The following is a 23,851-nucleotide window of genomic DNA, read 5'->3' as shown; positions in this document are numbered from 1 at the left end:
TCCGACAAACTCTAAGAAGGGACACTCTAGAATGATTGGTTGATGATGTCACCCGGGGCCTTCCGATCTGTTATGACATCATCCACCGGATGACCCCTGCAGGCTATTACGTAAGTCTGCCCTTTTCATTGGAATGATTAAAGTGCTGTGGGAGGCTTTGAGGTATTTGTGCGATCACGCGAGCGTACATTTGCGAATTCTGAGGAAAATCATGCGGACTGAGGCCGAATATTTAAAAAAGCACAGAAAGCAACAAATTGTGGGCAATCTTTGGCCACTTTTGTTTAATTAAACAGTACTTATGTATTAGCATTTTGTAGACAGGCATCAAGCAGTTAAAAACTAGACATATTTCTGTCAGTAGATACTTGGCTTCGATTTACAGTTATATATTATAAAATCATCTTACGTGAACAGTTCGAGTATAAATGCAGGTGAGGGATGTACGTGCCAGAGGACCCATCAGTGCTGTCCTCTGGGTACCAAACCATTCATCCATTGCCTCTGGCACCCTCTGTCTCCACTGTGCCCCGTCCAGGGCAGCCATCTGTCCTCGTCAGCAGGGAGGGTTCCCACAACAATGGACACAAAACTTCAACCTGTTTTTGTTGTCCACGTGAAGAGCCAGGAGCAAGACGCCTGGGGGGCAACAGGGTAGCTGTCACGCGAGATCCTACAGGGAGTGGGGAGGCAGAGCGAGCGATGTAACCTCAGATCGAGTGTACACTAACAGGACCGGGGGCATAAACTGGGATGGGGAGGGCAGGAGTCCGGGGGAGAGCTGCTTATGGAAAGTGAGGCGGCCAATAAAGGCCTGCCTTAAAAGGTTGGAATCTAAAATTTTAAAAAAATATATATATATATAAATTTGTGTCAGACCTCGGATTTGGGTGGGGGACAGAGTAGAAGGGGGAGTCCTCTATTCTCACCTTTTTAAAACGTTTTATGGAAAGGCTTGCTTTGGGGAGGGATCTGGGGAGGACAGAACATGGACGCCAATTTGGGCAACAGATGTATTTTAAAGACCTTTTGTAGTGCGATGATGCGCGAGGATGATATACACTAACACACCGTGGAATGTGCAGTGGGGGAAGAAATGCCACATCGGGGTCGCGTGGGATGTCGGAGATGTGAAAGGAATCCTGAGACGGCTGGTTTAAACTAACCTATCAGGCAGCTCTACAAGCATCTTCTAACAAAGGTTGTGGATACTGCCATTGAACAAGTCTGAGACGTGGTACTAGCACAACATAATCTATTCATTGGGGTAAACCGTCACAATCAGGGATGATGGGAGCTGGAGACGCAAAAACAAATGCTGGCGCTGCTTGGTGAAAACTAAAAACACTGGTAACCCTTCTTTCGCGTGCCTAAGGTGGCAAAGAAGTGCTCGTCTAGCATTTCCGTAAGTGCACGCGCACAGCAACAACACGACAATAAATACATAAATAATCGTGATATGTCGAGGAACATAAAACGGGGGCCCTGCTCCAGTTGTTTAAATACATGTATATATGGTAATATAACGTGACGTGGCAGGGATTACTTGTTTAATTAAAAAATAACTTTGGAATTTGTAAGTAAAGGTTTTTAAAAGCAAATGTTTCAAAGCTGCGCACACAATCCCAGCCCCAACCACAGCTGACCGGTATCATTATATAGTAAAAGGAACAACAAGTAGGATGTCCAGAGTGGGGTCAGGAGGCCTGGACTCTGATCTGATTTGGGGATTATTTACTTCCAATGAAGTTCAGTGGAACACATTTCAGTAGAGAATGGTATCCTGGACAATGTTGGATTGGTCTGGACACAGCTGTTCCAGTTAAAGGCCAAGGTACAGACTATGGTGGTCATTTAGAGATTGGTGGATCCACGATAAATTGGTGCAGCAGCCTACGATCCATGAAGATCTCCAAGAGGATGGGTACATGCGAGGGCATAACACAGGCCCTGGTACCTACTGCAGCATTGGGGGAGGGGGGGCACTAAACCCTCTTGGAGGCCCCATTCAGTCCAAAGCCAATTAATATCTGTGAGATATTGGAGTCCTAGGTCCTCTAAACCATATTCTTGAGGGGGGGCAGGGGGGGTGGTACATCATTTAGCTTTACGCCACTGGTGATGTACAGAACCCCTGTGAGGCACTTCAGTCTCCCCTCTCCATGGGCCAAATGCAGAGTCCCTCACAGTGATAGCACTTTGCCTTCATCCCTGACTGTACATCAGCCCCCCACTGGCTTCCATTCAGAAGGAGTCTCCAGAGGGTCCCGGGGCCCCCATGTTCCCTCCAAGAGGCTGGTATGCTCGTGGCACAAGGAAAGGTGTGCCATCTCCTGGGTTCTGCAGATTCTCAACATCACCCAAGGGGCTCCAGCCTGTGCACTCCAGCAAAATGGAGCATGAGACCCCGCAAAGGGATTCCCTCATTTGCATGGGCCCATGCTCTCTGATACTATGGCATATCCCATTTTGTAAAAGATTCTTCCCAGGAAGGGGCACACATTAGGGATTACACTATAATATGTCTCCAGTTATCTGTTTGCAGAAAGAGGCAAACCCTAGGCATGATCCGTTCTGAAATCCGAGTGGCTTGTTGGGTACGTGTTTGATGATTTTGTTTCTGAATTGTTCTGGTCTTGAACTTACCCCACAAGTTTCTGTGTACCAAGCACAAAACCTTGAATTTAGGAATCCCTGCAGATAGGCAAGATAGGAAATGCCTGGATTTATGTGGTTACTAAATAATGGCAAACCATGTTAACACAGGCCCAAATCTAAGGTTGCCACATGACACCATGTCACCAAGATTAGCAGTGTTCATGTTCTGAGTTTTTTGTTTAGCAACCTGGTGCCTTCTGGGAGTGTCGGTTTCAGGTTGACTTCTCTTGATCCAATGGAACAAGCAGACCGTAAAATAATGATTTATAAAAGAAAAGCCAAGGACAGGAGCATTGTCTATTTGGTGACAAGTAGTCAACTAGTAACCATACCCAAATGCCACATTTCAAGGACATGCCCAGGTTGTAATGTTGACGCTGGTGCCAGACTAACCTATATCGCCCACAACCATTGGTAACAAAAGCAATGGGAAGAACATGATACAGCCTAACCTGACTTGTACACAGAATGCGTTTATCAATTAGGAAGCCCTAGCCAGCCCATCAAAAGTCTCTTGCTCAACGCTCATCTCAGGTCGGCTGGGGTGCACAGGCTAAATCTGCTGCTTGCCGTGGGCACATCTATTACCTTATAATGCCCTGCATGTAGAAAACATAGTTCGATGAAGAAGTACGGCTTACGGTGAAAGTCCTCTCTCAGTGTAAGCCTTGGATTTATCAAAGTTCACTCAAAACAAAGTGAGCTCTGTGGGATTGTAGCATTTCCTAAACCAACATAGACGAGCCGATCCTTGCTGGTGCCAACACCTGGGAGTAAAAATCCTGTGATGATCAGCCTGGGAGGGGACTTCTATATCTGGGGGAAGCCACAGGTCTTAATTAGTGTTGAGGATCAATGAACACCTATAGGCTTCAGTGACCATTACACAGACAATAACCAAGATCTCATCTTGGAGCTAGAACACAAATCAACCATGGACAACATTAGAACATAAATCTGGTGAGTTTAAAAAATGACAAGTTAATGATTAGCTTTAACTCAAGATAATGGTGGTCAAGGTGGTGACATTTACCACTCCTGGTTAGTACTGATACCAGTTTCTCAGCACCGAGTCCTCCTTGCTCCTTAAGCTTCCTTCACCTCCTCAACGTCTACGTTTCCTACAGTTAACTATAATTCCAGATTTTGTACAATAACACATTTTGGTTAACTACAACGGGCTGTTGGGTATTACAGTGGTCTATACTGATCATACAATCACCTATGTATTAAACCATTACTGCTTTTGGATGAATCGCAGGCACCCACAGACAGAGTACCTCCTTTCCTACAGATCTGCCCAGCAAATTTGCTCATGACAATTTTTTCCTTCATTGAACTGAGCATTCTTGACCACCTAGTTGCCTAAATCGGATGAAGACTACACTGTGCTTCCTTCTGTATATTGCACATCTCTCCTCTCGTGCCCTTACCCCTCCCCTTGATGCTCAGCTGGGGGAGGGGAAAAAGTGCTCGAGAAGTTGCTTCTTGTTGATCTTTCCCATCTGATTCCTTGGGATCTCTTCCACCAGGATAAGCTCTGCTGGGATGGTGTACGGCGCCATGAACTCCCTGAAAGACAGCATGAGACAGACATTGTCATACCAAGGGCACACCACCATGATTGTTCATGACCATCTGAAGACACACTCTTTCTTATTTAATGACTCAACACGCTGGTGGGCTGCTGGATTTTGATAAATCAAGAAACAGATTAATGGTTCAATGGCATCTAGTGTAGTAAGCACTGCTTGAGGAACAAATGGATACAGAAACCTGACCCTCTGGTTCAAGGGGGGTTATTGTATGCATGTAGAATGTACAGATAACTGTGCTCACAGAAACAGACACCAGCCATCAGTGTCAGTCAAATAAAAATACACATAAAATGCAATAACCTACAGGTACATCCTGGATGCCTAGTTAGCAGTATGCACCTATTTACAGAGGTTTAATTGTCACTATGCCTGTCCAGGAATATCATAGGTATAGTATGGTTAATGGTAACTTGTAATGGTCTTCAGTAAAAAGTAGACACAAGCATTGGCAATGCCAATAAGACTTGCTTTAAAGGAATGTTATATGGCAATGTGAAGCGTTACAAGTATATAGCATGGTAATTAATGCGCATTTGTGTGGAAGCACAGAACTGTACAATAATATTGGTGGTTAAAAGGTCAAGTGACAGTTGCGTACTGTCAAGCCACGTAAAAATCCATGTAGGTTAATGACTGCACTCCTTCCATCTGTGCTGCTGACAGAGAAAGCAAAACGTCATAAATTATTTAGTTTACTAAGACATTTTTTCAACATTTCAATGTCATATGTGTGCCCCTGAAAGTTGGAGCTCAGCCAGCTGAATATACAAAATGACCACAGATAAGTGGATGGCAAGCACTTATTTTGTGGAACCACACAACTTCTGCCCAATCAAAACATGCACTCCTACCTCGCAACATGTGGGCGGAGCCAAAACCCCTCTCTTGTGATTCTCATATAACTGTCTGGCAACAGCTGTGCTGTCAAGCAAGACCGTAAAACAGAAGAGTGACAAAAACAGAAACGTAATGAAGTAGATGGCAAAAAAGTAGAATTGACAAAAAAAGTTAACTAAAAAAAAAGGTTGTGAAAAATACGAAGGTTTGTGATGAGGATAAAGAGAAGTTTATCTGTGGACTGACGTGTAGGGGTTAGATGAAGGTGTGCAGCATGATGTAAGGTAATGTGTATGGTGTAGGAGCAAGGATTAGTATTAGGACAGCATTTATGGACGGGGTGGTGATTGGGATTTGGGCAAGGGTCAGAGTAAAGAAAGGTGAAAGGGACGGTGTTATGGTGAAGGTTTGAATAAGGTGTAGTGATATAAAATGAGTACCAGTTGGGAAATGGAAGGGTTACATGAGCGGTGAAGGGGCTGGGTTAGGGAATGAGTAACTGAAAGTGTCCATGACGGAAGAAGAAGGTGCAAGTGAAGGGTGGTACGTGAGATGGTATGGGGTACACTTCCATAAGATAGCAGAACTAACACGGTGTAGGGGAAAAAGAGTAGGGTTTGGGTTAAGGAAGAAGTAACAGGCATCAAGTTAAAGATGTCTACAGTCAAAAGCAATTCACAAATAAAAGTGGTAAAAAACGTGGCTGTTTTACATCTACACTGTGGTATTTTCCACAGAGATCCATGTTAGACATGCCCTTTTAACTTTACCTTTCTTCCTCATTTTTACACTCTGTGCTGAGATGGAAAAGTCCTCTGCATGGTAAGAGACGTGTGCCCCTGCCCTGAGTGCCCAACTGTACTGCTTTCTGGATCCCTGGTACTAGTTTCTTTTTTGTCATAGGCAAACATAGATCACGCATGTGTGCTATGACATAGGCCTGTCTCATGGATTGCAGTCTTGTTGGACAGGGAGAGGCAATCAAAGCGCTTCCCTCATAGCGGGGGAAGGCTACCGCCTTCACCAGGAGTTAAGCTGCCACAAGCGCGGTGGTGGCAGCATACCAGTTAGCAATCAGTAATGAATAGTACCTTTTTACCCTGTGTCACTGGAGGGAGGCCTACAGGCTCACTCACCTTTTCAAAAGCTCTGCTGCTGTGTACTTAACTCACTCCTGGCCCACATCAGGTTAATGTGGAAATGAGTGTGTGATTGAAACGTGCTGAGTACATGTGTGTTATCAAGAAGTACACTACACAAGGGATGAGCTGTGGTACACTGTGCCCATGGTAAATGCATGTATGCTGGCAGTGTGTGTTTTTACACACTCTGGTACAATACAGAAAGGCTGCAGTACTGAACAATGTGCGCCGACTGAATACGTTTCTTGTATGTAGTTAGGCTTGTGGTGGCATAGTACATGAGGATAACAGAGATGTGCGGTACGTGTGCTGTGGCTGTACACTGAGTGCGAGTGTGCCTGCACTGGTACATTACATGGAGGACCTTCGGTCCCATTTTGCGAAGCTCAGGCTTGTCTGATGGAAAACCTGAAGAGTACAGGAATACCCCAGACAGATCTGTGTATTTCTGCATTCCTGTAAGCTGGGAGAGATACGCACTGCAGGATGGGAGAGACAAGCTCTCTGTACATTTCAAAGGGCTCTTTGATTCAATGATAGATCACAAGCAAGTGGCCTGGATAAATCTCAGGAAGAGAGAGATGGGGGTGATTAGGGAATCATAAAGAGCAGGGCTGGGGGCCCAGGATTAAGCTTTTTGATGCACATTCGCTGTGGCTGACATCCAGGTGTGAACTCTGGTCACCCCCATGGATCCTGTTGTGGATTAATCAGCTTCAAAGTCATGCCTGCTGTGACAGACAACCTTCCGGAGGAAGAAGAATGACTAATAATGTCCATTTAAAAGAAGCAGAACTCCAACATACAACTTCAAAAACTCAGACACTAAATAAAAAAATTTGTCTGGAAAAGGACTTAAGTAGGGGAGCTACCTCAAGCTTTTGGCAACAGCCGAGCAGCCAGACGGACATTGTGTGAGGAGGGGAAGCTCTGCAAGACTTCTGCCTGTGACCAGGACGGGGGTCCCAAGACTGCTAGGCCCCCTGATAGGGGAAGGGACATCACCCAGGGAAACCAAGAACACCTGCCCTAGAGCCTGGAGCACCAGCTCCTGCCTGCTCGCCAAGACCAGTGTGCCCTGTGAGGAAGAGGAGTGCATTGGAAGGAGGAAGGTCAGGGGGAAGCTCTAGTGTGAGGACTCCTTGTGGAAGGTGTGAGGAATCTGCTCTTGCACCAATCTGTTCCTAGCCCTTGTGCTGGATTGTTTCAGCGACCCCCATGAGGAAGGTGGGGCAGCCGTGGACTGAGCCGAAAATAATTGTGCGGGTGGTACCAGGCCTGCATGACCTCGTGGTGGGTAGCCCGTGTGCCAGAGAGGGTGCCACCGTGAACATCAATGCCAGGCCTGTGTGACAGGATGTGTGAGTGGCATGGCGATGAGCCTGTATGCCAGGTGGTGGCTGCATCGGACGCTCTGTAACACAGTTCCGTACTGGGCCTGACTTGTAACCTGCCCTTACCAGCGGCATCCGACCCGCCAGCGCTCCCTTATTACCTGCGCTGCAGGGCAAGAGCACCGAAAATACTGCAGGAGGCCCATGGAAGTCGACTGGTGACAGCGGCTGCATGGAGGAGTGGCAGCGCATCTCAGCAGTGTGAGCTTCGAGGAAGTATGGAAGTCCTCCCCCCAAGGTGCTAAGCGAGGTGTGGCTGCAGCGGAACTGCCTCTTGGTGACATGAAGTTTCTGGCCCAAGGGAATTAGCCGTTGTGAGTACTCACCGCTGCGTTCCTACTCCTGGTTTCCTGGTGTGCAGCCCTACCACCCATTTGGCTTAATTGCACACCAGGGCGAGATCGGGCTATCAGTGATGCAGCTGAGTATCCCTTCGCAGGGGCCTGAAGATGGTGCTGCGGTAGGGAGTCTGCTCGGGCCCTGGGCCACGTGAGCGGTGATCAACGCTGTCCAGTCATCGGAGATGCAAGGAGCGGAGAGCGGCCTACGCAAGCGGGTCGTGCTATCAGATTGACTTGGCCCGCAGCGCGTAGGGCTCATAGTGGATGACAGCCCCGTCACCTCGAAAATTTCTGCTATGGGACTCACAGTTACTTACAGAGGGAGCGTAGAGAATGAACAGCGCTTCCTGACCCTACAGGGCCCTTTTCTTTTTCTGCAAATGGGAGCCTATACATCTGAAGGGCAGGCGCCTACCTAATAGAGGCTCTCCCAGCGAGGGACCCCTTTACATTCTGCACTTGGCCCATAAGAACTGACTGCACCACACGTGGGTGACCCTAGTGCCTGGTTGCTTGGCTAGAACCTAGTCAGTACCTGCACCCACACACTGGAGAGCTGAGGCTTGTTCTGCAAACTGCAACCTACCACAAACTGTGCATGATACCCAATGACTTTTAACCCTTGTGCCAGCAATCTACCTACTCTATGGAGTGCTCACCACTTCCAGGCCTGTGTGCGCCTTTGTTCTAGCTCTGTTGCCCAGGTGAGGTCGGGGGCAAGCTGGATCCACCCTGGTTTTGGGCAACATGTTCCCTTGTATTTGCACTTTGCGGTTTCTCCCAAGAGCTGCGGGAGCCTTCCCCAGGGGGATGAAACACTGACTGAATCTGTTCACCAGTTCCTCTACAGGGGTGCACTTGACTTGCCATGAGGTGTGCCAATGTGTGCCCTGCCTTGTGGATTTAAGGCCAGGAGTCCTGTTGGACATCTCCTGTGTTTATTGCTCCTACATCATCCTCCCAAGCTCACCCAACCTATAATGATGGGGAAGCCACAAAATTATTGACCACTGGCATTGGTGAGAAGACAACACTCTTCGTGCACACTGACAGGACCCTTGACAGCCTCTAACACCTTGAAAAGACTCTTCAAGTTCACTCTACTCAGTTTGACAAGGTGCTCCAGGCCATCATGGACACTAATACCTCCCTTGAAGCTCGCAGTGACACTGTCTCACTAGATGTGAACTTATTAAGAACTGGTCAGTGCAAACTAGCGTACCAAGTGGAGGTAACAGAGTCCACCTTAACCTCCGTGAGACGGTTGAAGCATATGGAAGAGGAGGTTGCCAACCTACATTTTAGAACGGAAGACGCAGAGGGGCACTCTAGATGCAACAATATTCGTCCACTAGGCTTCCTCGAATGCTCTGAGGGTCCAAGCGTGGAATTATTCTAGAAGGATTGCTGACAAAGGCAGTTCTAAAAGATAGTGTGCTGAAATTCTTCTCCACTTCCCTCCCTGGGGCCCCGCCTTGTCCAATCATAGCCCGTCTTCTTAACTACTGAGACTGTGACATGCTGTTACAGGGGTTTCGCACCAAGGGCCCCTGGCAGTATGGAAATGTAACGATCACAGTGCATCCTGACTTTACAATGGAGGTACAGCGCCAAAGGAACTCCAAAGTTAAGCAACTGAATTGAAACTTAAATACACTAAATTTTTTCCAGCGAAGCACCGAGTCATCAATGGTGAAACGGTACCCATATTCCACACACTGGAAGATGTATGGACTTGGCTCCATGCTAAGATCCTGGAAGGTGCGCCAGCAGAGGACTCAAGAACTGACGATTGCCTGATCCCAAAATTTCAACAGCGCAAACGGAGATCCCTCAAGGCAAACCCAACCAAAGACCAAGTGGTGGCTGAGCAGCTTGAGCGGTATCGGAGGCCTCCCTCCATAGCATGAACTCTTTCGTCCCTCTGTGCTCTGGACATTCACCAGAGTCAGGATCAGACTCGGTGACTCGCTCTCCTCCGGTGCCAGGACCTACCGGGTCCGAAGGTCACCCCACGTTTGGCAGGTGACTTGTAAAGTAGACCCTCATGATGACGGGCTGGATGATCAGGTGGGTTGGATTCCTTTGAAGTCTACCAACCTCCTAGAGGTAAGCCACATTAGCAGGGGGTCTGGATGCCACATCATCTGACATGAGCCCACACCATAACTGCACTGAATATTGACATTTTAACGCTTTGCAAAATTTCACTTGGCTCATTCCCAACAGACTGATTTGTACAGACATGAATATACTGCAGGCATTTGTTACATGCCAGTCGAATTGTTTGAGGGGTTGTGTCATGTGGCAGGAAGGCACTCAGGCCAGGGATAGGGGGAGTTGTTTCTCATAATTGTTTGACTGTTCTTTATTATCTGGCTGGCTGGATGGGTGATGGGAGACCAAAGGAGGAACAGGGAGGCGAGAGGGGCTGTGGGAGCCCTGAGGTATACAATCTATGCTCATGGCTACTATCTTTAATGCTTTAATTTGGAATATCTGTGGTATGGCAACCCCTGTCAGGAGACACAGGATATATGCTTATCTTTGATGCAGACATGTACACTTCACTTGTCTCCAGGAGACTCACCTCACCACGGGGGAGTTTGAAAAAGTAAACAGGCGATGGAGTGGGCAGGCATATGGTACCGAATATTCAGCTTATGCCCAGGAGGGCCTTACCTGGAGTGCTCCAGAGGTACTATTTGTAAAATCTAGAGCCCTAGTTGATAAGGAAGGCCGTTATGTGGTCTTTGAGGGAACCCAGTATGGATGCCCCCTCTCCACAATATCCCTTTTTACACCCAATACCACCCAAGGTGCATTTCTGGATACCCTTTCCCGACCATGTTGCTGGACCCTCAGACCCTGGGGTTGTGGGGAGGTAATTTTAATTGTGTACACAACACTGATTTAGACCACCACTTCCAGGCACAACAGGTATACAAGCAACGAAGCACTTCCAGCAGTGGTCCAGATTGTCCAATTTACGGGATATCTGACGCTTAGGGCATCCTGGCGAGATGGAGTATTCCTATTATGCACCAGAGCATCAGGTCCACACTCAATTAGATTACTTCTTTAGTAATACGGACTGCTGGTCCGTCATATGTGGTTTTGAGTACCTGGGCAGGACCCTTTCAGACCACAACCCACATCCAGGTCATGTTCCAATGGCGGGGACAAGGGGTCCCATCCAGACATGGCAGCTCTGCACAGAAGCCTTGCAGGATGTGGCCTACAAAGACACATTAGCCACACATATTTCCAAGTCTTTTGAGGAGAACACTGGGTTGGTAGGGCCCCATGGGTTAGAATGGGCTGCCATGAAAGTTGTCATGAGGGGGCATTTTATCACCACAATGTGGGGAGTTAGGTCGTCTCTGACTTGTAGTGTGCTGACACTAGAGACATGCCTGTGGACCTTGGAGCATAAGGCGGTATCAACACCTGATGCATGGCTGTGTTTGGGTTCGCTAATACCGAGAGGACATGATGCGACTCGGTGATTTGGACTATAAGTTCTTTCTAGCCCACCAGCGTACAGATGCAGATAAGCCAGGGCTCACGTTAGCGTGGTTACTGCTATCAGAGACCCCCATGACTCTGGTGGGTGCCATACGTGATAGTGTAGGTTGCATGAGAAATCCTCAAGTAGGCATCCATGAAGTATTTTCTCAATACTACGAGCAGTTGTACTCTTCCCCTAGAACTCTGCCTTGACACAAGTACGGGCTCATCTGCGAGCAGTGGCACTTCCTTGCCTAACCTGGCTGCAGTTATTGGAGTTGGAGTAACCTCTTCAGATAGAGGAGATTAACCTAGCAGTTCCTTAGACGGCACGCGGCAAGACCCCAGGTACCAACGGGTTTCCAGTGGAATACTATGTAGCCACTTTTGCTTCTCACCTGTAAGTGGTCTACCGAGAAGAGCACCACCGGGGTATTTTACTAAGCTCTCTACGTGACACCATTATAGTGATACTACGGAAACCAGGTAGGGAGCCCCTGGAGGTAGGCTTTTATCGACCGTTGTCAATGTTGAACATTGACAAAAAAAAATGTAAGCAAGGTCCATGCAAATAGGTTGCATCTGACACTTGGCACCCTTGTTCAATCTGACCAATGTGGGTTTGTTTCCCAAAGAGCAATGCACTTTAGCATTAGGTGCCTGTGTCACATAATGGATGTGATGTCCGGGGGGCAGACCTCCCGGTGACGTTCTCCCTGGATTTTGGGCAAACATTTGATACTCTGAGTTGGTCCTACTTACTACAGGTGCTGGAGGCATTTGGGATGGGCCCTAATTTCCTAGGTTGGGTCAAGCTTTTGTACACCACCCCACAGGCACAGGTCCGCACCAGCCATCAGATCTTGCGCTCTTTTCCCACAGGAAGAGGGACTAATAAGGGATGCTCTTTATCTCTGGTACTTCTTGCCTTAGCTATATAGCCACTAGCAGCCATACTACACAATAGGGGCCCTATTTGGGGCATCAGGGTGGGATCGGACTGGCACATTGTGTCCTTGTATGCTGACAATGTGTTAGTATATATATGGGACCATGTATCCACGCTACCGGCCCATTACGACCTAATCGATCGCTTCGGGGAGTCGGCTGGTGTCAAGGTGAATTGGGGGTAAATCCTGTAGTAGGTCAGGCACCGGAATATCAGGAGTAAATGGTCTCAGCCACAGCGGGTGGGCCCAGTAACTCATGCTTGCCTCATAGCCCACTGAAAGGGGTTCTGACACTCAACTTTATATGCATTTCTTTATCAGGCCAACAAGTTGAAAACAAAGATTTTATTAGGGTACTACAAATCAATAGAATACAGTTTCCTTCACTAATATGTGTAGTGAAAACTGTGGGGAATTGCTAATAACACAAATTTACAATACAAACTGCTTAATATGGAACAAGGACCCACCTTTTCCATGCCCAGCCCAACTCACAAGGTCACTGGTCCTGCCCCTAAAATGTTCACCTTCAGACGTTGTCCTCTCTCCTCAGGCTATGTGGCTAATATCCGTCCTCAAGATGGCTACCATGGGTGCCAAAAATAGTTCCGTTGTTTCTACTGGGCACTGCTCCTCCATTATAAGGTCGGCCAGGCCACAACTCCTGATCTCTTAAGGGCTTCCAATCCCCAGTCAGCAGTTCTAGCCATGATTCACATGACCTTTTCATAAAGGACTGGGCTTGAATGGTGAGACTGGACATTGCGATATCCCAAATCTTAAAGGGAAATGGTCAAAACAAATATAGTATTGTATATTTTAAAGGGAAGAGTTCATACATGGGAACTTTAAAATATTCTGGCAACAATGATTTATGATGAAAAGAACAAGAAGATATTTCTCCTTGTTTGCATTTATTGACTACCGACAAGGAGAACTGACCCAGAGCAAGCCCAAATGGGATAACTGCTTGGACACAGAATTGACCACCAAACAGTGAACCATGCCCTTGAACAAGTGAAGCGAGCTTTGTGCAATGCTTGTTTAAAATTCATGCAATTCAATTGCATACATCAAACTTCCTTTACACTGCACCGCCTACACAATATGTTTCCAGGGGCATCCCCGGCGTGCCCAAGATGTGGGCTTATGGATGCTACATTCATTCACATGGTTTGAGAATGCCTGCAGTTGCACCCCACCTGGACTCAGGTCATGGAACGTGCCAACGGTAATTGATGTTTAACTGCCACTAGACCCACTCCTCTGTCTTTTAGGGATCACAAAACGAACTAAGCATAATAAGCACTACCTGAAGTTAGTAGACCTGTCAATGGTCCTCTTTAAGGGACTGATTGCCATGGCCTGGAAAGCCCCTTACCCACCCACAGTTGAGTGTTGACTTGGGGTGACCCATAAATGGGCTCTGGCAGAAGCAGACGCCATGATCCATGGCCGTAGATTACGAGATGGAGGCGGTGGTGCAACAATGTGGGACACTCATGTTATTAAATTGGTGAACAAAATGAATCCCCTTTCCCCCATGGCTGTAGTGCCTCCTATGATGAACAGTGCGGCTGACAGGACTCAGCCACTATGGGACCCATCTACCCACCTCACACTTGATCGTAAAACATCATTAAGAAACCCTGTGTTCTCCTGGACTTCGCCCTGCCCCTCCACCCAGCATCCACCATTAACCCGTACTCTATACGTTTATAGTATTCACCAGTTGCCCACATCCACATAATCCTGCGTAACAGCAAATGGCAGTGCCAGCTAGAGGGTTTTGAAAGTTACTGTTTTGCTTTGTTTTACTAAGTGATATACACATTGGCTAATTATCAGCATGACAGGGTGTGCTATGTTGCATTAGGTTGTTATCCTATGCTTTTTTCGCTCATTACCTTTTGTTACCCCTCCCATGTTACTGTATGATCTGCTACTAAGATGCTGTTAGTGCTGGAAAAAATGAGGGGACATGTTGATTATTGCACCCTGTTCAATCTGTGGTGATTCACAATAAATGGCTATAAAGAAATGTAAAAAATAATTGTCAGGAGGGGCTGCTGGAGATGCTGAGGCCTAGGCTTTAGCCATTGCCTGGGACCGGGAAACTGCCGCTGTGACCAACCGGGTCCGGCCTGCGCACTGTGAACTGCACCATGTAATCACTGATGTGGGAACAACCCTCAGCGCTAGAACCAGCCGGTAGCTCGGCTTGGAGGAGAGAGCCTGTGCCTGCTGGGTGTTGCTGCTTGTGACTGATCAGAGGCCGACTTTGCCGATCCTGAGCAGGACTTTGTCACGCCTCTGAAGAGTTCTATACTGTAGGAGCAGATAAGTCGTGAACTGGGCTTTCGATCCCCGGAGGGGCACACTGCCATTGGTACTGACACCCTGTAGACTCTTGTGACTGAACTTTCGAAATGAGCAGAGGGGAGAACTCTTGATTGCAGCCTAATAGTTTACATTCCCTGGATGGGGTCATCAGTGAATGGGGAATAACATTGAACCCGTTGCACTAAAGTTAGTAGGACAGGGAGTGGCCTGACAGCTACTAGAGCCTCGACCTCAAGGGGGATTGTGTTATTGCTTTTGAATGTTGTTTACCTTTGAATGTGTACAACTAATATTTAAATAATTATTTTTATATTAAAACAAGTATTTGGCTGAACATTGATTTATTGTTTGCACTGCTTGTGCGTTGAGTTATGAGTCGCGTTCACTGATCTGTATCTGCACATCCACCCCCAAAGGAGCCTTGACTGCTCATCCAACGCTACCTAACTGGGAGTCAGGTGCAGAAGGGGTGCTTGGCCCAGTTGAGCAGGATCCATAGTAGGTCAGGCCCCGGAATATCGGGAGTAAATGGTCTCAGCCACAGCCGGTGGGCCAGGTAACTCATGCTTGCCTCGCAGCCAAATGAAAGGGGTTCTGACACTCTATATACATTTCTTTATCAGGCTAACAAGTAGAAAACAAAGATTTCATTAGGGTACTACAAATCAATAGAATACAGTTCCCTTCACTAATATGTGCAGTTGAAACTGTGGAGAATTGCTAATAACTCAAATTTACAATAAAAACTGCTTAATGTGGAACAATGACCCACCTTTTCTATGCCAAGCCCAACTCACAAGGTCACTGGTCCTGCCCCTAAATTGTTCCCCTTTCAGACGTTGTCCTCTCTCCTCAGGCTTTGTGGCTAATATCCGTCCTCAAGATGGCTACCATGGGTGCCAAAAATAGTTCCCTTGTTTCTACTGGGCACTGCTCCTCCATTATAAGGTCGGCCAGGCCACAACTCCTGATCTCTTAATGGCTTCCAACCCCCAGTCAGCAGTTCTAGCTATGAGTCGCGTGACCTTTTCATAAAGGACTGGGCTTGAATGGCGAGACTGGACATTGTGATATCCCAAATCTTAAAGGGAAATGGTCAAAACAAACATAGTATTGTATATTTTAAAGGGAAGAGTGCATACATGGGAACTTTAAAACATTCAGGCAACAACGATTTATGATGAAAAGAACAAGAAGATATTTCTCCTAGTTTACATTTATTGACTACCAACAAGGAGAACTGAAGTCAGCTGAGTTGGGCAGCAAACTTCTTTGTAAAGAGTTTTACGTTCTTGTAAATGTGGAACGCCAATAATGCTGATTAAATCTGTATTATGTTTAATATTAAAAATGTTATAAAAATAAAGATAGGAGTTCTCAGCCAGAAGATGTCATTTAGAGAGATTAATCAGAAGGACAACATAGTGAGACTGGATGTGTCTAGATAGCCCCATTTTCCGGGCAGACACAACAGGAAACGTCACCCAGCCCCTCCAATCTGGTCGCTGGCGAGTGGGAAGAAAGGCGATGGGAGTGATCCAAGAGGGCATACATCATGCCCCAAAGTGCAATAGAGGGTGCCATCTTTCCTACCAGCACACTCAGCTGAAAAATAGACTGTGCAGGTCACCTGCATCCTGAAACATAGTAAGGACCAGAGCGGACACATTAGGTATTACATTTCAAGAAGAATGACTTCTAGGTGGATGGATAAAACAGAATGCTGGATCTCTCTAGGCTACAACTAGATGCTTTATGGACTAGCTCTAGTAATCTGCTCTGCGCTGCAATCCAAGTGGTATTCTATTTTAAATTATAACAAACGTAGAATTAAATGCAGGCAACGTTTGTTGATTTATAGTGAATGTTGCTAAGCTTGTAACTGAATCATATGTACTTGTCATTGTAATTATGTAAACTGCTTGTTTGCAGTCAGAAACTGTTCTCTGCAAAGCGCTTAGATACCAGTTGGATCTTGTTCATGTTGTATAACACTGCAAAATAAATAGTTAAAGTTAGGGAGGTAGGTATGGGATAATAGAGAGGACAGATCAGCATTTAAAGGGGCAGGCTTTGATGGGACCTTGTGGGCACATGCACAGGCCAGTCTGACTTGAGCATCCAGGAAGGAATAGGCCAGGATCTCTCAAATGAAAGGGTAGTGGCCCAGTGCAGATGCCGAGAAGGGCACGAGCAGCTTGCAGGCACTGACCTGACGTGAGGTATGATCCAGTGTGCTCCAGGTGGTGAAGGTCGAGAGAATAGCAGGATGTTGGTGAAGGAGCAGTGGCAGAAATGAGCAAGATGGAGGTGGGACAGACAGGGCACAGGGAGAGGACAAATGGTGCAAAGAACAGGAAAAAGATCTGGGCTAGTAGCCGAAGAGAAAGATGACAAAGGTGACATGAGGTAAAGGAAATGAAGGCAGAGGCAAGACTTGTGTACCGTAGTGGAGGGAATGCAGAAACTTACGGGGACCGGAGGTGGCAGTGGGTGGAGTGACCTGGGGCACAGGGAGAAGTGTTTGAGGCCTGTCAGTAACAGTGCCATCAATGTAGGTGTTTTGTGGAGACGCATCCTTGTGAACCAGGGCATCCCTCCTGCCAGCCAACATGTGGCATATGCGAATCAGCATGAATGACATCTTCAGTGACCGGGGAGGATGGAGCGAGAGAGAGGAGGGGGGTGATCGGGAGTAGGCAGTAGAGAGGACGGCAAGCAGGGGAACATGCCAAGACAGTGCAGCTTCCAGCCTCTCGGGCAGTGCCACCATTTGCCTCACGCTTCTTTGTCTTCCTGTTTGGTTAGCCTATCAACGGAGCTCTTGCACAGCAGACCCAATGACTGCTATAAAGGGGCCGAGGAGTCGGTTGCACAGCTCATTGCACACATTCAGTTTCCATATAGCCCCCGTCCGCTTTTCAACTTATGCACTAAGGTGTTTATTCTGTTCTTGTTGGTGCATCTACACCTTTGGGTAGGGAACGGCCTTTACTACGTGGGTGGAGCCACATGCAGCGTAACCACGCTTTCCTGACCTTGCCTTAACCACGCAAATGCGTAGTTCAGGCACACAGGGTGGAGAGGAAGGCTGCGACCGGTAAAGTGAGGCTGGGGCGGGTACAGGGTTAGGGGAGCTATTTTTAAGGACAGGGTGGGGTTGGAGGGCCCGGAGGGGAGAGGGGCAGTTTTTTTTGGGGGGGCGGGGGGGTGGCTGACTGCAGGGAAAGGGACAGTTTTGGGGGCAGTTTTAGGGCTCAGGGTTGTTGGGGGGTGTCAGGGTAATTTACTTTTTAGGAGTGGGGAAGGTTTTAGGGCTCAGGACGGGGAGGGTCTGGGGACAGGTTTTGGGGGAGTGAAGTTTTTCAGGATGGGGGATTGTTTTAGGTGTCAGGGAGGGTGGAGGAGGGCAGGGTAATTTCGTTTTTAGTGTGGGGAAGGTTTTAAGCCTTAGGGCGGGTTTTAGGCCTTTGCATTTTTTTTTTTTTTTTTTTTTAAAGGAGAGACCAGGGCTTAGGGGGTGGGGGTTGGGGTAGTTTTTTTAGAGATTAGGGCTGGGAGGGGCTTGGGCTTAGGTTTTGGGGTGGAGGCTTTTAGGGCTGGGGCAGTTTTAGGCCTTTGGGAGGGGGGGGGGGTCAGGGTAGTTTTTTTTTATGTTAAGGGGGTTTGTCTGACAGAACCATGCATGTGTTTACCACATACACTTTTCCTAAGCATGCTTTTACAACAAAATGTGTTGAAAAGGCATGTGAGATAAAGACACGGTCATGAGACCAACTGCCTTGTTAAGGCATGTGTAGTTCAGGCATGCGTAATTCTGTTATACAACCCTTTGGGTCAAAGAGCTGTACTGCAGTCTGCCTTAAAGGCACACACCACTGTCAGGCAAAGCAATGGCTTTCAAGCACAAGGACTCACGCGTGCTAAGACTCTTCGATCTGGCACACACCATTGCTCCTTTATCCGCTCACCTCACCACATGTGCATGCCTAACACTTACACACTAGGTACCCCCAACACACACACAGAGCCATGGTCCCCACACTAGAGCCTTGTAAGGTTCCCGCTCACTAATACCACTGTAGAAGCCTTGCGCTCACAAAATACCCAAGGCATAGCACCAGGTCCAGGAGTATAAACCTTCCTTTCACACCACACAGGAAAGGTACAGCAGTCAGCAGGATTGCAAGATTCATTCTGACATACAGAACATGTAAGGTATAGAGAGCAGCGGTGCAAACTTCGCTAATACATATACAGAACATGTGCAGTATGGGCAGCTACAGTGCACACTTCTGTATTATACAAAGAACATGGCCGTACTGGCAGCAGCGGTGCACGCTTCTTTATTACGTAAAGAACACAGCAGTACTGGCAGCAGCGATGCATGCTCCTGTATTATATAAAGAACCCTGCAGTACTGGCAGCAGCGGTGCACACTTCTGTATTATACAAAGAACATGGCCGTACTGGCAGCAGCAGTGCACTCTTCTGTATTATCTAAAGAACACAGCAGTACTGGCAGCAGCAATGCATGCTCCTGTATTATATAAAGAACACTGCAGTACTGGCAGCAGCGGTGCACACTTCTGTATTATACAAAGAACATGGCTGTACTGGCAGCAGCGGTGCACGCTTCTTTATTACGTAAAGAACACAGCAGTCCTGGCAGCAGCGGTGCACGCGTCTGTATTATATAAAGAACACAGCAGTCCTCGCAGTAGCGGTGCACACTTCTGTATTATACAAAGAACACAGCCGTACTGGCAGCAGCGGTGCACTCTTCTGTATTATCTAAAGAACACAGCAGTACTGGCAGCGGCGGTGCACGCTTCTGTATTATATAAAGAACACAGCAGTACTGGCAGCGGCGGTGCACGCTTCTCTATTATATAAAGAACACAGCAGTCCTGGTAGCAGCGGTGCATGCTTCTCTCTTATATAAAGAAGACAGAAGTACTGGCAGCAGCGGTGCACACTTCTGGAATATATAAAGAACACAGCAGTCCTGGTGTGAGAAAGTAGCCTCTTTCTAGCCTTGTTACCCCCACTTTTGGCCTGTTTGTGAGTGTATGTCAGGGTATTTTCACTGTCTCACTGGGATTCTGCTAGCCAGGGCCCAGTGCTCATAGTGAAAACCCCATGTTTTCAGTATGTTTGTTATGTGTCACTGGGACCCTGCTAGTCAGGACCCCAGTGCTCATAAGTTTGTGGCCTATATGTATGTGTTCCCTGTGTGGTGCCTAACTGTCTCACTGAGGCTCTGCTAACCAGAACCTCAGTGGTTATGCTCTCTCTTTACAAATTGTCACTAACAGGCTAGTGACCAATTTTACCAATTTACATTGGCTTACTGGAACACCCTTATAATTCCCTAGTATATGGTACTGAGGTACCCAGGGTATTGGGGTTCCAGGAGATCCCTATGGGCTGCAGCATTTCTTTTGCCACCCATAGGGAGCTCTGACAATTCTTACACAGGCCTGCCACTGCAGCCTGAGTGAAATAACATCCACGTTATTTCACAGCCATTTTACACTGCACTTAAGTAACTTATAAGTCACCTATATGTCTAACCTTTACCTGGTAAAGGTTAGGTGCAAAGTTACTTAGTGTGAGGGCACCCTGGCACTAGCCAAGGTGCCCCCACATTGTTCAGAGCCAATTCCCTGAACTTTGTGAGTGCGGGGACACCATTACACGCGTGCACTACATATAGGTCACTACCTATATGTAGCTTCACAATGGTAACTCCGAATATGGCCATGTAACATGTCTAAGATCATGGAATTGCCCCCTCTATGCCATCCTGGCATTGTTGGTACAATTCCATGATCCCAGTGGTCTGTAGCACAGACCCTGGTACTGCCAAACTGCCCTTCCTGGGGTTTCACTGCAGCTGCTGCTGCTGCCAACCCCTCAGACAGGCATCTGCCCTCCTGGGGTCCAGCCAGGCCTGGCCCAGGATGGCAGAACAAAGAACTTCCTCTGAGAGAGGGTGTGACACCCTCTCCCTTTGGAAAATGGTGTGAAGGCAGGGGAGGAGTAGCCTCCCCCAGCCTCTGGAAATGCTTTGTTGGGCACAGAGGTGCCCAATTCTGCATAAGCCAGTCTACACCGGTTCAGGGACCCCTTAGCCCCTGCTCTGGCGCGAAACTGGACAAAGGAAAGGGGAGTGACCACTCCCCTGACCTGCACCTCCCCTGGGAGGTGTCCAGAGCTCCTCCAGTGTGCTCCAGACCTCTGCCATCTTGGAAACAGAGGTGCTGCTGGCACACTGGACTGCTCTGAGTGGCCAGTGCCACCAGGTGACGTCAGAGACTCCTTCTGATAGGCTCCTTCAGGTGTTAGTAGCCTATCCTCTCTCCTAAGTAGCCAAACCCTCTTTTCTGGCTATTTAGGGTCTCTGTCTCTGGGGAAACTTTAGATAATGAATGCATGAGCTCAGCCGAGTTCCTCTGCATCTCTCTCTTCACCTTCTGATAAGGAATCGACTGCTGACCGCGCTGGAAGCCTGCAAACCTGCAACATAGTAGCAAAGACGACTACTGCAACTCTGTAACTCTGATCCTGCCGCCTTCTCGACTGTTTTCCTGCTTGTGCATGCTGTGGGGGTAGTCTGCCTCCTCTCTGCACCAGAAGCTCCGAAGAAATCTCCCGTGGGTCGACGGAATCTTCCCCCTGCAACCGCAGGCACCAAAAAGCTGCATTACCGGTCCCTTGGGTCTCCTCTCAGCACGACGAGCGAGGTCCCTCGAATCCAGCGACTCTGTCCAAGTGACCCCCACAGTCCAGTGACTCTTCAGTCCAAGTTTGGTGGAGGTAAGTCCTTGCCTCACCTCGCTGGGCTGCATTGCTGGGAACCGCGACTTTGCAGCTACTCCGGCCCCTGTGCACTTCCGGCGGAAATCTTTTGTGCACAGCCAAGCCTGGGTCCACGGCACTCTAACCTGCATTGCACGACTTTCTAAGTTGGTCTCCGGCGACGTGGGACTCCTTTGTGCAACTTCGGCGAGCACCGTTTCACGCATCCTCGTAGTGCCTGTTTCTGGCACTTCTCCGGGTGCTACCGGCTTCAGAGAGGGCTCCTTGTCTTGCTCGATGTCCCCTCTCTCTGCTGGTCCAATTTGCGACCTCCTGGTCCCTCCTGGGCCTCAGCAGCGTCCAAAAACGCTAACCGCATGATTTGCAGCTAGCAAGGCTTGTTGGCGTTCTTTCGGCGGGAAAACACTTCTGCACGACTCTCCACGGCGAGAGGGATCCGTCCACCAAAGGGGAAGTCTCTAGCCCTTTTCGTTCCTGCAGAAACCTCAGCTTCTTCTGTCCAGTAGAAGCTTCTTTGCACCCGCAGCTGGCATTTCCTGGGCATTTGCCCATCTCCGACTTGCTTGTGACTTTTGGACTTGGTCCCCTTGTTCCACAGGTACCCTAGATTGGAAATCCACAGTTGTTGCATTGCTGGTTTGTGTCTTTCCTGCATTATTCCTCTAACACGACTACTTTGTCCTTAGGGGAACTTTAGTGCACTTTGCACTCACTTTTCAGGGTCTTGGGGAGGGTTATTTTTCTAACTCTCACTATTTTCTAATAGTCCCAGCGACCCTCTACAAGGTCACATAGGTTTGGGGTCCATTCGTGGTTCGCATTCCACTTTTGGAGTATATGGTTTGTGTTGCCCCTATCCCTATGTTTCCCCATTGCATCCTATTGTAACTATACATTGTTTGCACTGTTTTCTAAGACTATACTGCATATTTTTGCTATTGTGTATATATATCTTGTGTATATTTCCTATCCTCTCACTGAGGGTACACTCTAAGATACTTTGGCATATTGTCATAAAAATAAAGTACCTTTATTTTTAGTATAACTGTGTATTGTGTTTTCTTATTATATTGTGCATATGACACTAAGTGGTACTGTAGTAGGTTCACACGTCTCCTAGTTCAGCCTAAGCTGCTCTGCTAAGCTACCATTATCTATCAGCCTAAGCTGCTAGACACCCTATACACTAATAAGGGATAACTGGGCCTGGTGCAAGGTGCAAGTACCCCTTGGTACTCACTACAAACCAGTCCAGCCTCCTACACCTGGCAGCAGCGGTGCACGCGTCTGTATTATATAAAGAACACAGCAGTACTGGCAGCAGCGGTGCATGCTTCTGTAATATACAAAGAACACAGCAGTACTGGCAGCAGCGGTGCACGCTTCTGTATTATATAAAGAACACTGCAGTACTGGCAGCAGCGATGCATGCTCCTGTATTATATAAAGAACACGGCAGTACTGGCAGCAGCAGTACACGCTTCTGGATTATATAAAGAACAGAGCAGTACTGGCAGCAGCGGTGCACGCTTCTGGAATATATAAAGAACACAGCAGTACTGGCAGCAGCAGAGCACGTTTCTGTAATATACAAAGAACACGGCAGTACTGGCAACAGCGTTGTACGCTTCTGTATTAAATAAAGAACACAGCAGTACTGGCAGCAGCAGTGCACGCTTCTATATTATATAAAGAATAAAGCAGTACTGGCAGCCGCAATGCACTCTTCAGTAATATATAAAAAACACAGCAGTACTGGCAGCAGCAATGCACGCTTCTGTATTATATAAAGAACACTGCAGTACTGGCAGCAGCGGTGCACGCTTTTGTATTATATAAAGAACACTGCAGTACTGGCAGCAGCGGTGCACGCTTTTGTATTATATAAAGAACACACCAGTACTGGCTGCAGTGGTGCGCGCTTCTGTATTACATAAAGAATAAAGGACACAGCAGTACTGGCATCAGCGTTGAAAGCTTCTCTATTATATAAAGAATGCGGCAATACTGGCAGCTGCAGTGCACACTTCTGTATTATGTACAGAACAAGTACAGTGCAGGCAGTGTAAGCTTCCATGGTACATACAGAACATGTACAGTACAGGCAGCAGCGGTGCATGCTTCTATATTACATACACAATATGTACAGTACAGGCAGTGTAAGCTTCCATATTACATACAGAACATGTACAGTACAGGCAGTGTAAGCTTCCATATTACACACGGAACATGTACTGTACAGGCAGCGTAAGC

General features: G+C 47.6%; 1 protein-coding gene across 1 annotated transcript in view; it reads right to left on the bottom strand.

Moving 5' to 3' along the window:
• Positions 1-257: 257 nt before the first annotated feature.
• The window catches only part of ACSF3 (acyl-CoA synthetase family member 3), a 359,801-nt gene continuing 336,207 nt past the window's right edge, over positions 258-23,851 (bottom strand). The window contains exon 10 of the mRNA XM_069216898.1: positions 258-4,230. Within this exon, the coding sequence (XP_069072999.1) occupies positions 4,107-4,230 (124 nt within the window). The 3' untranslated portion in view covers positions 258-4,106. The remainder of the gene's footprint in view (positions 4,231-23,851) is intronic.

Source organism: Pleurodeles waltl, chromosome 12, assembly GCF_031143425.1.
Source record: "Pleurodeles waltl isolate 20211129_DDA chromosome 12, aPleWal1.hap1.20221129, whole genome shotgun sequence".
Lineage (NCBI taxonomy): Eukaryota > Metazoa > Chordata > Amphibia > Caudata > Salamandridae > Pleurodeles > Pleurodeles waltl.
Note: the sequence above shows the minus strand (reverse complement) of the source record. Positions and strands in the feature narration are given on the sequence as shown.